The sequence below is a fragment of the Trachurus trachurus genome (genome assembly GCF_905171665.1).
Source record: "Trachurus trachurus genome assembly, chromosome: 8".
NCBI lineage: Eukaryota > Metazoa > Chordata > Actinopteri > Carangiformes > Carangidae > Trachurus > Trachurus trachurus.
The window spans coordinates 17,294,855-17,309,007 of NC_139905.1; the positions used below are offsets into that span (position 1 = coordinate 17,294,855).

Consider the following 14,153-nt stretch of genomic DNA (forward strand, 5'->3'; position numbering starts at 1 on the left):
CAGCCTCAGTCCCAACCCTATGGCTGAGCGATGATCAGAAAACTGGGACACGCTCACTTGGTCCTGAAATGGTTCTTTGCAAGAAAAGGTACTGCGAAGCCCCATTTTTCTATAAATACCTTTCCCTCTCTCTCCCTCTCTCTCTTCCACCCTCTCTCTCCGTCTCCCTCTGTCACTCGTGTGGATGGGGCCCTCTCAGAGGGCTGCGGAGTGACCCAGAAACTCTATGTTGTACCAGCCAGGGACACTTCTCTGATTATAGCGTCCGTGTTAACCTCAGTACTGGAGCACCAGTTACAGAGATGTAGTCTGCACATATGCTCAAGGTTACACGCACAAAGTACAGCAGTGTTTCAGCCAAAGCCAATCAGCTATGGTGAATTTAGCATAATAATGCAAAATTTACTAATACAAGATTATCCATATTAAGTGGTAATGACATGCATCACTTCATATGAATCTTAAGAAGTAGCCATGACTCCCAGAGGGAGTTGGAACGGTGAATGCCGAGTTTTACCTGGTGGGGATGTGTGTTTTCAGAGCAGGTGGTGTTCCCATGATGAGGTGGTAGATGACATTCACACAGCAGCCACACACTTCTATAAAGCAAAGATGGAATGAAATAAGACAGCAACACCAAATGGCAAAATGACCAGCATTACAGCATAATGCTATAAAACATTTAGCATAGAAACACAAAAAAGTAATTAGCTTATAATTTTGTAGCAAATTCAATTATGAATGAGTAGCTTGGGAATGACCAGATACCACCAGGCCACAGATAAATATTTGTGTTAAAGGGAGAATATTGCAGTACAGTAGGCTACAGTCAATCATTTCCACTGACTTCATTACGGTGAGCTGTATTAGTACAAGGCTGACTGAGCATTTGGTGGCTCAGCTCAAGAAATGTTAAGTTTTGTTTCTTTTTCTTTATCAAAAATCACTTCAAAGATAAAAAATAATAATAAAACGTGAATTCTAATAAGCGCATTAAATAACACATCCCACATACTTAACATTCAGACAGTCAGCACATGGACAAACATGGTATAAACAAAGATAACCTGAGGTCAAATGTATAAGAAAATAGCATTTATTTGATGCAAACTCTGCTTGAGTAAACTGATCACATGTTCATGTCTGTTTTCCGGTGTATCTGTCATGCTTAAAGATGCATTATGATTGACCGGTTCTGTATAATGAGAAGATTCATCGTGTCCCTTAATGGCGTCAGACAGGCAAGAACACACGGACAATTTTGGATTAGTCGGCCTCTAAAGGGCACCACACTTCAAACTGGACATGTAGCGTTTAAAAACATGACTGCAGCCGGCACTGACATTAGAGAGCACAAGTGGAAACTGCAATGAAATTATGCAGATTTAGGTAGTCCATTTCACAGATGTACAGTAACATGAAGTTTGCTGAAATATACTGTAATTGCTCAGGCATCCGAATAAAATTCTCAGAAAAATTAATTTAGTTACTCTTTTAAATAGTATGCACCTAGAAGTTCAGTAATGAGCTAGCATGAATGCAGTGCTTTCAGTAAACCAATCAACAAAAATCAAAGACATAATAGAACTAGTCCTTGTGCACACTTCATATTGAGGTTTTCCTATTACAGCAACTACAAACCTTATAAACACTTTGGCCTTTGTTTTGTAACTGAATCTCACACGATGCTCATGAACAGACTCTACAGTAGTCGGCTACGCGAGTGCAGTGGAGCAAAATCCATTTCAGTCCGTCGTCAGTTCCATCATACAATGACAGTCTGAATCTCCACCTCCTCTGGGGAAGTGATGACATATTCCTCCTGCTGCTGCACCATCTGAATTCCCTCCTCCACCGTTTCCTCTGTGGTAACCATGGTAACTGTTCCGTCTGCCGTCTCCACGGTGCCCGCCGTGGCCAGCAGCGTGCCGTCGCTGATGGCGGAGGCCAGCGTCATGGCCACCTGCTCCGTCAAGCTCTCGGGCGTGGCGATGGTGATGGTGTCGCCGCAGTCGGAGATGGACGGGCCCTCCTCGTTCGCCGTCACGTTACGCACGATGATCTGGTGGCTGCCCGTGCCGCCGGCGCCCTGCGACTGGCTGACGATTTGCTGCACCACTTTCATGATGTGGTTTCCCATCTGGAAGTGAGAGGTTCGATATGAATGTTGTATGAATGCTCACAAGATAAAACAAATACAACATTAATAAGTGATCCATTTCAGATCCCTCACTATAGTAGTTACAGACTTAACATGCTCATTAACCTGAACTTATCCCAGTCTGCTTCTACCGCAGATGTTCTCATTTCTGGTGATATGCGTGTTTGTGTTTATTTGTCCGTGAACTTGTGTATACTGACCTCATTTTGGCCGTCTTGAATGAGTGTAACCTCTTCTTCCTGCACTTCTGTCTCTGTTTGAGTCTGGAGAAGATGAGAGAAGCAGATCAAATTAACCTTAAAAAGGTGGCAGTATATTGCACCCAGAACCGATTAAGTATAAATAATTAACAATCGCTTGATGGAAATATAGTAAATGAAAAAAAATTTTTTTTTGTTTTTTTTAAAGTAAGTACTTGTTTAAACACCCTCTTCCCTGTGCCTCTCCAGAGCCATGTGTTTGTACTTGATTTTGAACTGCTCCATGTTTGGGCATTGCGATTGCATTTGCGACTGTCCCATAGTTTCACCACATATAGAATAAACATGCTCTGAATGTTTCCTGGTGATTGATTATTTTTTGCTTTGAACATGCTTTGCTGTTTGATATTCTATTTGATCCCTAAGTTTTAGTATCCTTGACTGTAACAATAATAGATGTGTATGGTCCCTGTAGCCCACTGTGTTAATTATCCTGATTGCTCTTTTCTGTAGAATGTATAGAGATTGTAGGGAACTCCAGTAATTGTTGACCCAGATCTTGAGACTTGCCACGGATGCATTTGAGACCATCATTAAGAAACATTAAATTCACACATAGTTTCCTCAAAGACCCAATTTCTGTTCATTATGTCAGCATATGGCAGTTCTGACTACTCCCTCCTGCCTCCAAAAATGTGGCACAGCTCACCTCTCTTACTAAATCAAGAATGTTGGTTGCAACTTTAACTATCAGCAATCTCAGGTTTTCTTGCCTTTGATGTTCCTGAAACGTAGTGTTCAAAACTAGAGAACCCTGCATTTGGCAAAGCGGAGAGCTGAGTGATTCGTTAAAATTAGCAAGAGACAATCAAATCCCTGCAGATATGATCATTTTGACCTTTGTGAAGAATCAAACTGTTTTGCACTTCAATCAGGGATGTAGCAGAGTGTATTCCGCATTTAACTGCTGATAAAAAAAACAACCTGCTGTGGTACCACTTTACTGGCTGAGGAGCGGTGTGTCACCATGCTTCATAGTTTGAAGCGTAAGAGAAGTGACCACACTTTCTCTAACCCCCAGTGGCTCTTACCTTGATGATGTACTCCTGTGTGTCTGCCACGACAGAGGAGAACTCCACTAGGACAGCATGAGGGTCCTCTGAGATGATGGCTGCTGTAGTGAGGCCATCCACTGACGCCTGCTCTTCTGTCATGGTGCCCTGCTGCTCAGTGCCGTCGTCCTTGTGGCAGCCGCCTGGTGGAAATAAAAACCATCCTGTGTTATACGGTCTGTTAAAGTTGTTAGCAGGAGATACTGACAACACGATCTCCAACTGTTCTGATCTCCGTAAATCACTGACCTTTAGCACGCATATGTCGATTGAGTGTCCCGTGCTCAGCAAAACCCCGGGCGCACTTTGGGCATTTGAAAGGCTTTTCTCCGGTGTGATGGCGGATATGTCGCACCAGAGAACCTTTCTCCCTGAAGCCTCTGTGGCAGAATTGACACACATAGGGTTTCTCATCACCATGAGTCCGCTGATGCACCTGCAAGGCATTCTGGGCAAAACAAAGAGGTATGTTAGAGATGATATGTCTCTGAATTAGTAAGGCTTTTATATTTATACTGAATTTTATCCTTGACTTGATACTTTTTCATGTGGCTGCTATTGTGACTGATTGATTCATTATGTAAACTTTTTATGCAAATTATTTTATAGGTTGCTGCTGATGTTATGAAATGCTTCCTTTTTCTGCCTTTGCATGCATTAGTGTCAGTATTTCTATTTCTATTCTAACATTTAAGAATGAAATTAGAGCTGAAAATTAAAATCTATTTAAACATTAATATCTGTAAACAGTAGTGTTAAATTACACTAAAGTCACCTTGGTCTTGTATCCTTTGTTGCATCTGGCACAGTGGTAGGGTCTTTCATCTGAGTGGGCCCTCATGTGCTCACGTACATGCCCCACGGTTTTGTACAGCTTGCCACACTCGCCGCACTTATATCTCCTCTCACTGACATGAACTTCCATGTGTTTTTTCAGCAGGTAACCAGTCAGAAACTCCTTTTGGCAAAGTGTGCACTTAAAGGGCTTATAACCTGCAAAAAGAGATGGCATTTATCTTTGGACCAACAAAAAGGTAGCACCCCATCAGTAGCTTTTCCCCGATTACAATTTTTTGAGATCAGATGTAATTGGAAAAGTTACAGAAAAGATATGTTGACGCTGTTCATTAATGGTTGTGGACTTACCCAAATGACCTTTGACGTGAAAGCGGAAGTAGTTGAGCCCCTTGAAGGAGCGATTACAGTGTGGACACGTGTGCAATTTCGAAGATGTCTGCTCATCTCCATCCTCCCTTTCCTGCAAAAGAAGCACAATGGTTGCTTGAAAAACGGTGTATTGCAAATGATCTGCAACAGTAGTTTGTTAACGGGACCACACAGCTCAAATAAGGCTACCTTTAAAAAAATGTAAAAATACAATAATTAATAGTTCTTTCCCGGTTGCTTTAATTGAGCTTGTCAATCCCACTTGCCTGAACACCTACCACTGTCTCCATCTCCACAAACTCTTCTTTAATCTGGATCTCTGTGACGCCCTCGTCGACATCAACATCAGGACAGTCAGAATCCACTTTATTTATCTCCTCAGTTTCCTGTGAGACCTCCTCAACCACCGTTTCCTCTGTCCCCAGTGCAATGCCAGAGTTGATGATGGCCTGGCATATTAGATTGTCGCCTGCTGCTGCAGCTGCAGCCAGGGCTTCCGCCTGAGACCGCTCCACCACCACCTGGACAGAGAGGGAGCACCAGGTATAAGACAACCAGTCTGATGAGAGTTTCAGTTGAAATAATCTATACCAGATCTCTAATTATCTTCATCATTGAAAAAATGTATCAATGGGACTTCGAGGAGAGAGAGTGTGTACTGTGTATTTTGATAGCATATGTGTGCGCCCTTTCTCCACTCACCTGCTGCTCCTGTGTTGTTCCATCCACCTCCATTGTGAAGTGGACCTGATGGAGGACCTCCTGGGAATCAGCTTCTACCACGCTGACGACAGCAGTCTGAGCCTCCACCACCTCCTCCTCCTCCTCCTCCTCTGGCTGCTGCTCCACAACCACCACCTCTTGCTGGGCAGCCCCTGCAGATTGATCAGCCTCAACTCCTGCACAATATATACAGACCTGCCTGTGACTCAACAACTTACATATTGTAAACTTAGTACTATTCAAAGGGGTTTATCACTGTGAAAATTAAACCTATGTGGTGTCTGATGAGTGAATATAAAACTGGGTTTAGCTGCAGCAAATTTACTTTGATAAAATAAATTGTGAAAAACCATGAAGCTGCCCTCTGTAAATCACTGCTCCCATGGCATAAATCTGACCTTTTTGCACTCCATCTTTGCTAACGAGAATCTCCTTGTACTGAACAAAGCGGATCTTCTCTGTGCAGGGTGTTAGGGCCTTAAGGTGTCTGGTGAGAGCACCTGACTCTCTAAAGGACTGGCCACAGAGGGTACACCGATACGGCCGCTCATCTGCAAAAGAACAGAAAGACAGCAGCATTATGTCAAATCCATTGATGGAGATCAGTTGTAGACACAAACAGTCCCCAAGGTTCCCTTCTTTACCAGTGTGACGACGGTTGTGGCGAATCAGAGAGCCTTTAGTACGAAAGGAGGTTCCACATAGGTCGCATGAGAAGTTCTTCTGGTCGCTGTGAGTTTTCATGTGAGTTCGCAAGATGTTGGTCTGATGAGGGAAAATGAGGTGTATCCAAGAGTCAGCACTGGTAACATGTAGCGTAATAAACATCCTGCTTTACATCACTTATGAGAGGAATTTCTAAGAAATTATGAAAACTTGTGTAACAAAATAAAGCAACACAAATGAAACGGGTGACTCACTGTTTTAAATGTCTTCTCACACAGTTGGCAAATGTAGCGTCCCTCATGGTTGACTTTGTAAACAGGCTTGTCGCTGTCAGCATTGTCAGATATGGATCCTTCAGTCCCATCTGACTGGTCTGTGACTTTAAGTGAAGCGACTTTCTTCCTGCGACCTCGACCCAACTGACCACCGCTTTCTTTAGGGAGGGAGATGGATTATAAATCACAGGACAATTTGATGGATTGTTACAAATACAAATACAGACATAAATAATATGACCCAAGTAAATTAATCTTAACTTGGAATATCTGAATAAGATCAGAAACACAAGTGAAGATTAAAAAAACAAAAGACAATTCTAAAAAAGACTTAAAAAAAAGAGATAGGTCTTGATATATGGTCGGTTTTTTACGTCCAGAAAATCTGGCTAAAGTTTTTGCAGTGAAATACAACAGTCCCACAATAGATCCCCTCTTCAGGAAGGTTTCAATGTTCAGGTTTTTGTTGAAGCTACATAAAAAAATGTGTTGTTTAGAGATGAGAAAAGATTGATGTTTTGAGAAAAGATATAAAGAGAAAGAGAGATAGAGAGAGTATGGAAAAGATGTGTCTGATGTTTAGGTTACCCTTAGTGTAAATGGGATGTACAAAATAATAGGAACACCTGTCAATATAGTAAACTTGCTGTTCAAGATAGAATATACCACTTTCATCTAAATGAACTCACAGATGAATCAGCAGCACTTTCGACACATGCTGAACATTGAGACCATCATGAGGGTATTATACTGAGTGTGTAATGAATTCTTAGTCCTTGTGTTGACCCACCATTAGCGGTCTTCCCTTGTTCATCTGAGGATGCACCTTCAGCTGATTTCACCTCTGAAGAAGGACTTCCATTGGCTGCTGTAATCTACAAAATGCAGAAATCAACATGTATTCTACCTTTGCTGTTTACTGTGATTTATTTATCGTAAAAATAAAATAAATAAACAAGTAAAAACAGCACATCATTGCTCATACCTCTTGGCTGACAGCCTGACTGCCCGACTCCCGTCTGCAGCTGTGTTGCAGCTTGTGCTGAATGAAAGCTTCAAGCGTTGAAAACTCGGACTGACAACGTCCACACTTATGCACATCCTCATCTGAAGGCACAAAGAGAAAACCGTCCACATGACATAACTTCGTACAGTGTTTGTGCAGCAAGCTGCCCGCTAGCAGCTGTAAACATTTGTAAACTTGCTGGACTTCTGGCTCTGCAGCAAAGAAGCAAACGAGCTAATGCTGCTAATGGACGCTAGCTGCTAGCAACATTTCACGATGGAAGAAGTTAGCCAGGCCCAAAGGCGACAACTGCTAACTGTTTCAGAGATGTTTTGGAGGACTAACCTTCGTCTCCCAGTGTGGTCTGAAGGGTGATTGTGTCGATGCCGTTCTTCGTTTGCCCGCTCTCTGTTTCTGCCGTATGATTATTTTCTACATTCATGTCGTTCGAGGTCTCCGTCTCTGTCGCAACGCCGCTGCACGGAGGGAAAACATGGCGGATTTACGACCCCGTAGTCATAACAACAAAAAGAGCGCCTGCGTGTGTTTTCACTGACAGAGGAGAAAACTAGAGAATAATCATCCAACAAGTTATTATGGGACCACAGTTGTCCAACATGTCTTGTCTTTTCCTGAATAACAGAGGCATTTTGTGCAAAAACACAGTATTCGTGTCATTATTAGATATATGATGTATTACATTATTTAACAGGCATTCAATTGCCTGTTACATTTTGGGGGGCATTACATTCGCATATCTGCTCATCCCTTTAATTTATACGATATTCACAAGTCTAATCTGGAATAGGTTTTTTTTAAATATACGAGTAGTTAATTTTCTGATGATCAACGAATCAATTAATTAATTGCAGTGCAGTACAATGAAATAGGCCTATTACAAGAGGTATGGTTGCATTTTATAATTTAAATAACAAAAGTTGTGCAGTGGCTAAATAGTCTGAGCATTCACTGAATACACCCTTGCTACTAACAGCTGAATCTGCAACACCCTCTGTAATTGAAATCAAAATTAGTTCTCATCTATTAGTAAAAATCTGTGCTGCCTGTCAAAAAATAAACACGAGCTCCCAAACACAACTTAGTTAGTTACTAATGTGTAGTTACCTGAAGCCACCACAGCTTTTCCAGGTGCGACACAATTTAGATAGGGTCTGTTACCTTTCCAAACCATTGATACTGATCCATGAGACAGCAGTGCCTGACACCCCCCCTTCCCTTTATGTCATTAACTAAGCAAGACTCTCTCAAGCTTTCAGACTCACAGGCTCATTAAAGATACAAAGAGACCAAATCAATTCAAATCCATTTTGTGAGAGATGACAGAGAAGTCACATGTGGAGTTGAATCAAGGATAGCTATTCACGACACAAAAATAAACAACTCACACTTTACGGCAGTAAGTTAGACATGGCTTCCCAGTTCAGCGGTGTGCTGCAGCTGACAGATCTGGATGACTTTATCACCCCCTCTCAGGTAATGACAGTTGTTGTGACATGTTATACCGTTGTACTTATTCTGTATAGTTGTCGATACTGACTCACATCATATCTGTAAAAGCAGTCAATAGCCGACAGACGTAAAGGACGTAGCCAGCACGTTGACGAGCTGTTAGCTGTCCTTGTCAGAGATGTTGCGTAAAAGAGATGTCACCCCGAAATAACAGCAACGTTAGATTACCCATCACTGACCGACCCTTATTTTACGTGGTTTTATCCTCCTGCTGTAGGCTAAATGTTGTTGAGAAGTGTTTGGAAAGTGTTTTAACCCGAGAACCTTAACAGAATAAAAAAGTACGCAGTTAGCCTGATGCTAATGTAAGATATGATGCAACCACAATGAAATAACAGGTGCTTGGTGATAGCGATAGCTCAGTTTTAGTGGATAAATATTAGTTTAACTTCATCTTATTAAACGATGTTACTATAATTCGGGTTAGTGAGTTTAAATAGTCAAGTCGTGTGCTATTTTACGAGTTGTTAGCTGTTGCGTAAAAGAGATGTCACCCCAAAATAACAGCAACGTTAGATTAAGTTACCCATTTTACCTCCTGCTGTAAATGTTATTGAGAAGTGTTTTTAACCCGAGGACCTTAACAGAATAAAAAAGTAACTGTTACGCAGTTAGCCTGATGCTACTGTTAGATATGATGCAACCACAATGAAATAACTGGTGCTTGGTGATAGCTCGGTTTGAGTGGATGAATAACGTTATTAGTTTAACTTCGTCTTATTAAACGATACGATACTAACTCGGGTTAGTGAGTTTAAATAGTCAAGTTGTGTGCTATTTTACGAGTTGATATTTGAGTTAGTCACCACTGGCATGTGCTGAGTGATTTGCCTCTGCCCCGATTGTTTTTATATTGTTGTATTTGTGTCGCCTTTCTCATATGTCATGAAAAACTTTCTCGTATGTGTTTGCTTTGTGAGGGGGAAAGACCCCCAGACTGTGGCTTGAAACCTTGGACTATCTCAAATCATTGCTTATAGTTTTATTTCGGTTTATGTGTGTCTCTGTGTTGCAGGAATGTGTCAAACCTGTCAAAATAGAGAAGAAAGAAGGTAAATCTCTGGCCAAAATTCAAATAGAAGACGATGGGAGCTACTTCCAAGTCGAACAGGTGAGAGCTTAGGCTTAGAGCAAAACTTGTATTTGTGTGAATCATTCAAGTTTAAGAATGACACCTCACTGTGCTGTGAATTAATCAGCTTTGTGTTTGTAGGATGGTGCGAAGAAGAAGCTGGAGAAAGCAAAAATCACACTGAACGACTGTTTGGCCTGCAGTGGCTGTATCACATCAGCAGAGAGTGTCCTCATCACACAGCAGAGCCACGAGGAGCTCTTCAAAGTGCTGCGCAACAACACGGTTAGAGCGGGATATGTCTGTTTTAATCTGGTGGTTTGATATGCCTGGTCAAAACTTCTTATGCAGCCCTTTGCAACATAAAAAGTGAAAACCTTTTGTTTCAGGCCAATGCCACTGAGCAGAAGGTTGTGGTGGTGTCTGTGTCACCACAGTCCAGAGCCTCCCTTGCAGCACACTTTAACCTCAGCAGTAGTGAAACAGGCAGGAGACTTACCTCCTACTTTAAAAGCATCGGTGAGAACAAATATCATTTTCTATTCTTTTAATCTACTCTTTAAAGCATACAACAGCATACAGGAAATTACAATTAAATGGATGGAATTTGGCTGATGATTTATTCCCATTCCCTAATCCATTTATATTATTGTAGGGGTGCATCATGTGTTCGACACTGGCTTTAGTCGGACATTCAGCCTGCTGGAGAGCCAGAGAGAGTTTGTGGAGCGGCTTCAGAGGAAGGAGCAGGATAGTAAAGCCCTTCCCATGATGACATCTGCCTGTCCAGGTATTTGACCGAAAATTGATAATGTGTACTGTTGAAACCTGTTGTCATTTCTCATCCTCATTTCCTGTCAGCTACTACAAATCCAGACAAAAACATTGTTGATTTTATTTACTGACCGCCTAATATATTGACGGATTTATGTTTCCACTGCAGTCATATTTCAAGCTTCCAACGTGTAATTTCATTCATCAGTATAACATATGAGTCGAGTAAAACCGCACTACCTTCATTTGTGTGCAGCTATTTTGAGGATGGCATCTGTGATCAACCATGTAACTCACCAATAAATGCCTAATAAAACACAGGAAGTAGCATAATTTAGTGTAATGATACTTAAAGGAGCATTATCGCAAATACAGCAGTAATAGCATAAAACAAGCTGAAATATGCAAAAGATAGGTTGGGGGGAGCCATAACTAAATTTACAAAAAAAATCGCCAACAGTATAGTGTCCGTGGGGCAAATGCAGCATTTGTCTTTGTTATGATCCAAGCCGGCCCGGCGCTTGCTGCGTTCGATTGCACTCGAAACTCGCAAATCCGACCTCCGAACCGGAAAAATGCAACAGTAAATTGTAATGTAGCAGTGTTAGGCTGCTTACAGTCACTGAATCATCCCACTGCGGTCTGCACGTCACACCAACGATCATACATTTGTAGGAGGAAGTTGCAGTTGCTGTTGTTGCCGTTGTTGTGGTTGTGCGCGAGTAGAGCTGCCGCTTCCACTAGCGAGTTTTCTTTTTCCTTTCCCGCGATTGCACGTTCATTCAGCCTGGTGAGGGAGGAGGGGGAGGAGGGGGTAGGAGGGAGGTGGGGGGGAGGGGGAGAAGGGGAGGACTAAACGAGGCTCCTCTCTCTCTCTGACAGCTGCCCACTTGTTTATATCTGATATGCTCCGCCTGGCTCCATCTAGTGGCCGAATTAAGAATTTGGATTTGCGATAATGCTCCTTTAAAGCAGAAGTAAGCAGAATGTTTGTATTAATATAAGTCTTAAATAGTTATATCTTCCGACAGCAATCACTTACATAGAGTGTTTGGTCTGAAACACGGGTCTGTCAGTCACTCTGCTCTGCTGTAAGCCAAGGAGAAAACTTCTTACAACCTTTATCCAATGAGGAGAGAGAACGGCATGAAGGGCTGTGTGTGCAGCCAAGGGATGCACGTGAATGTGGTGACGTAGGGACGAGGACCAATAGATCCATGACGAGGGCGGGGACTGCTAACTCCATCGGCTGACAAGAAGTTACCCAAAACGACCGGATCGCTTACTTCTGCTTTAACTCTATTGTACTTGCAGTGTTTGTTTGGCAAAACCAACTTCTATTGTGTGAATGTGTCTTCTATTCAGGGTGGATCTGCTATGCAGAGAAGACCCATGGGGACTTTATTCTTCCATACATTAGTACCACTCGCTCGCCCCAGCAGATGATGGGTTCACTGGTTAAAGGCTACTTTGCTGAACAACAGGTAAAGTTTGAATCTGAACTACAAATTTAAGTTTTAGTATCAAAGCAAGTGAGTATCCAGGGCTGGAGGCTGACTGCTGACGATTATGGAAAAAAGAGATAATAATGTGTTCCCATTGAGGTGTGCACTGTGTGTGTTGTTAGGGCCTGACTCCACAGCAGATTTACCATGTGGCAGTAATGCCATGCTTTGACAAGAAGCTTGAAGCCTCAAGGTCAGATTTCTACCTTAACGAAGCAGAGACCAGAGAAGTGGACTGTGTCATCACCTCTGGTAACTACTCCAATGATGCTGTTTCTGTGTGTAGCTACAGACTGTCTAGTTTTTTTAAATATATTTTCCACTGTCCCATACAGCCGAGGTACAGAAAATGCTGGAGGAGCAAAACGTGTCCCTAAATGATGTGGAGCCTGTCGTCCCAGATTCATTGTATGTTTTGTTCCATTTTGCTTTTTACTGTCCTCTTAAAATAAAAAATAGCATAAATGTCCAGAAGTATAGATACATTTATACATGCTACATTTTGTCATTAACCCAGGTTCAGCAGTGTTTGTGGGGATGACTTCCTGAGCCATGCTGGGAGCGGTTCAGGGGGTTACCTCCATCATGTCTTCACTTACGCCGCCAAGCATCTGTTTGGAGAAGAAGTGAAGAAACTCTCATACAAAATCCTCAGGTGTGTCTATCTCAACAGCTTTTAAATGCTCAAGAGCTTGATGGAAATTAGTGGTTGAGGTTAATTATGTGTCCTGGGTCGGTTAAACTAGAATTTGATATGAATCCAGTTCATTATAAACATTCAAACAGGTCTCAGTTTTCACATAAGTAAAGTTAAAGTCCCCCCAACCACCAACTTGTGTGTTAAAAGATTGCTGAACACCCCTGTCTTCCGACCTCAACCCCTCTCTGCCACAGGAATAAAGACTTTCAGGAAGTGACTCTTGAGAAGGATGGAGTAGTCCTGTTGAGGTTTGCTTCCACATACGGCTTTCGCAACATCCAGAACCTTGTGCAGAAACTCAAGAAGGGAAAGATGACATACGACTTTGTGGAGGTTATGGCCTGTCCGTCAGGTAAGGAGAAACAGGTTCAAGTAAAAACTCCCAAAAACCTACAATTATTTGTGCACTTTGTTCTGGTATAACATGAATTTGCCACACCAGAGAGTGACACAGTTGTAGTAGCAGTATTACCATGACATCCTTATTACATGTCACCAAAAAGCACAACATACACAGTTGTGATTAATGTTTGCAAGGAAATTAAAACCCATCATTTTCTTCTGAACTTCTTGTCTACAGGTTGTCTAAATGGCGGTGGACAAGTGAAGGCTGCAGCAGGTCAGAACCCAAAGGAGCTTCTCCAGAAGGTGGAGGAGCTCTACAAGGCAGAGCAAGCCCTGTCACCGGAAGATGACACTCGGGTGGCGGAGCTGTATCAGACCTGGCTCCACAGTGTGGGGGAGGAGAAAGCCAAAGAGCTGCTGCACACAGGTTACCACACAGTGGAGAAAATGACCAATGGTCTCGCTATGAAGTGGTGATGAATTAATGAATGACTGCAGAACCGTCCAGATATGACAGTGTTTATCTCTCCTGTGAGAGAAGTGGGCTGAGGTTTGATGTATGCCAGCAGACTTAAACCACTTTTCCCCTTGTCCAAAAGCTGTGCGCCTTACAAGGAGGAAGACCAGCTCGCTAGGGCATAAATGATGACATAATGCATACCATGTAACCATAATGAAACAAAGCCAAATCATGTGTATGGTCTGATCATTCTACCTTGCACTACTGAGTGTCCTTTCATATCTATGAATAGTAAATAATCCGTGTGCTACTGTTACACTTTGAAAATGTGAGCTGAATGAATATGGCAATATAATCATTCCTTGTTAATTTAACATAATGAGTTATTCATATTTTGAAGAATAAACACATTATTACATTTAAGCCATTTGTTTTATAATTGAAATGAAGAACGTGT

At 42.1% G+C, this 14,153-nt stretch overlaps 2 protein-coding genes across 2 annotated transcripts; one reads left to right on the top strand and one right to left on the bottom strand.

Annotated features, from left to right (window-relative positions):
- Positions 1–1,080: 1,080 nt before the first annotated feature.
- On the bottom strand, positions 1,081–7,782 carry e4f1 (E4F transcription factor 1). Its single transcript, XM_083977836.1, has 14 exons — positions 7,656–7,782; positions 7,290–7,411; positions 7,095–7,179; positions 6,284–6,462; positions 6,008–6,128; positions 5,762–5,914; positions 5,343–5,539; positions 4,919–5,161; positions 4,620–4,731; positions 4,249–4,466; positions 3,723–3,921; positions 3,453–3,616; positions 2,362–2,424; positions 1,081–2,140 (listed from the first exon to the last, which is right to left on the bottom strand). Exons 1-14 carry the CDS (start codon positions 7,750–7,752, stop codon positions 1,766–1,768), a joined length of 2,328 nt encoding a protein of 775 aa, XP_083833962.1. The 5' UTR covers positions 7,753–7,782; the 3' UTR covers positions 1,081–1,765.
- A 938-nt stretch (positions 7,783–8,720) lies between these two features.
- narfl (nuclear prelamin A recognition factor-like) lies at positions 8,721–14,119 on the top strand. Its single transcript, XM_083977945.1, has 11 exons — positions 8,721–8,804; positions 9,856–9,951; positions 10,054–10,197; positions 10,302–10,431; positions 10,568–10,702; positions 12,052–12,170; positions 12,314–12,443; positions 12,527–12,599; positions 12,709–12,846; positions 13,086–13,243; positions 13,472–14,119. Exons 1-11 carry the CDS (start codon positions 8,739–8,741, stop codon positions 13,711–13,713), a joined length of 1,431 nt encoding a protein of 476 aa, XP_083834071.1. The 5' UTR covers positions 8,721–8,738; the 3' UTR covers positions 13,714–14,119.
- Positions 14,120–14,153: the final 34 nt, after the last annotated feature.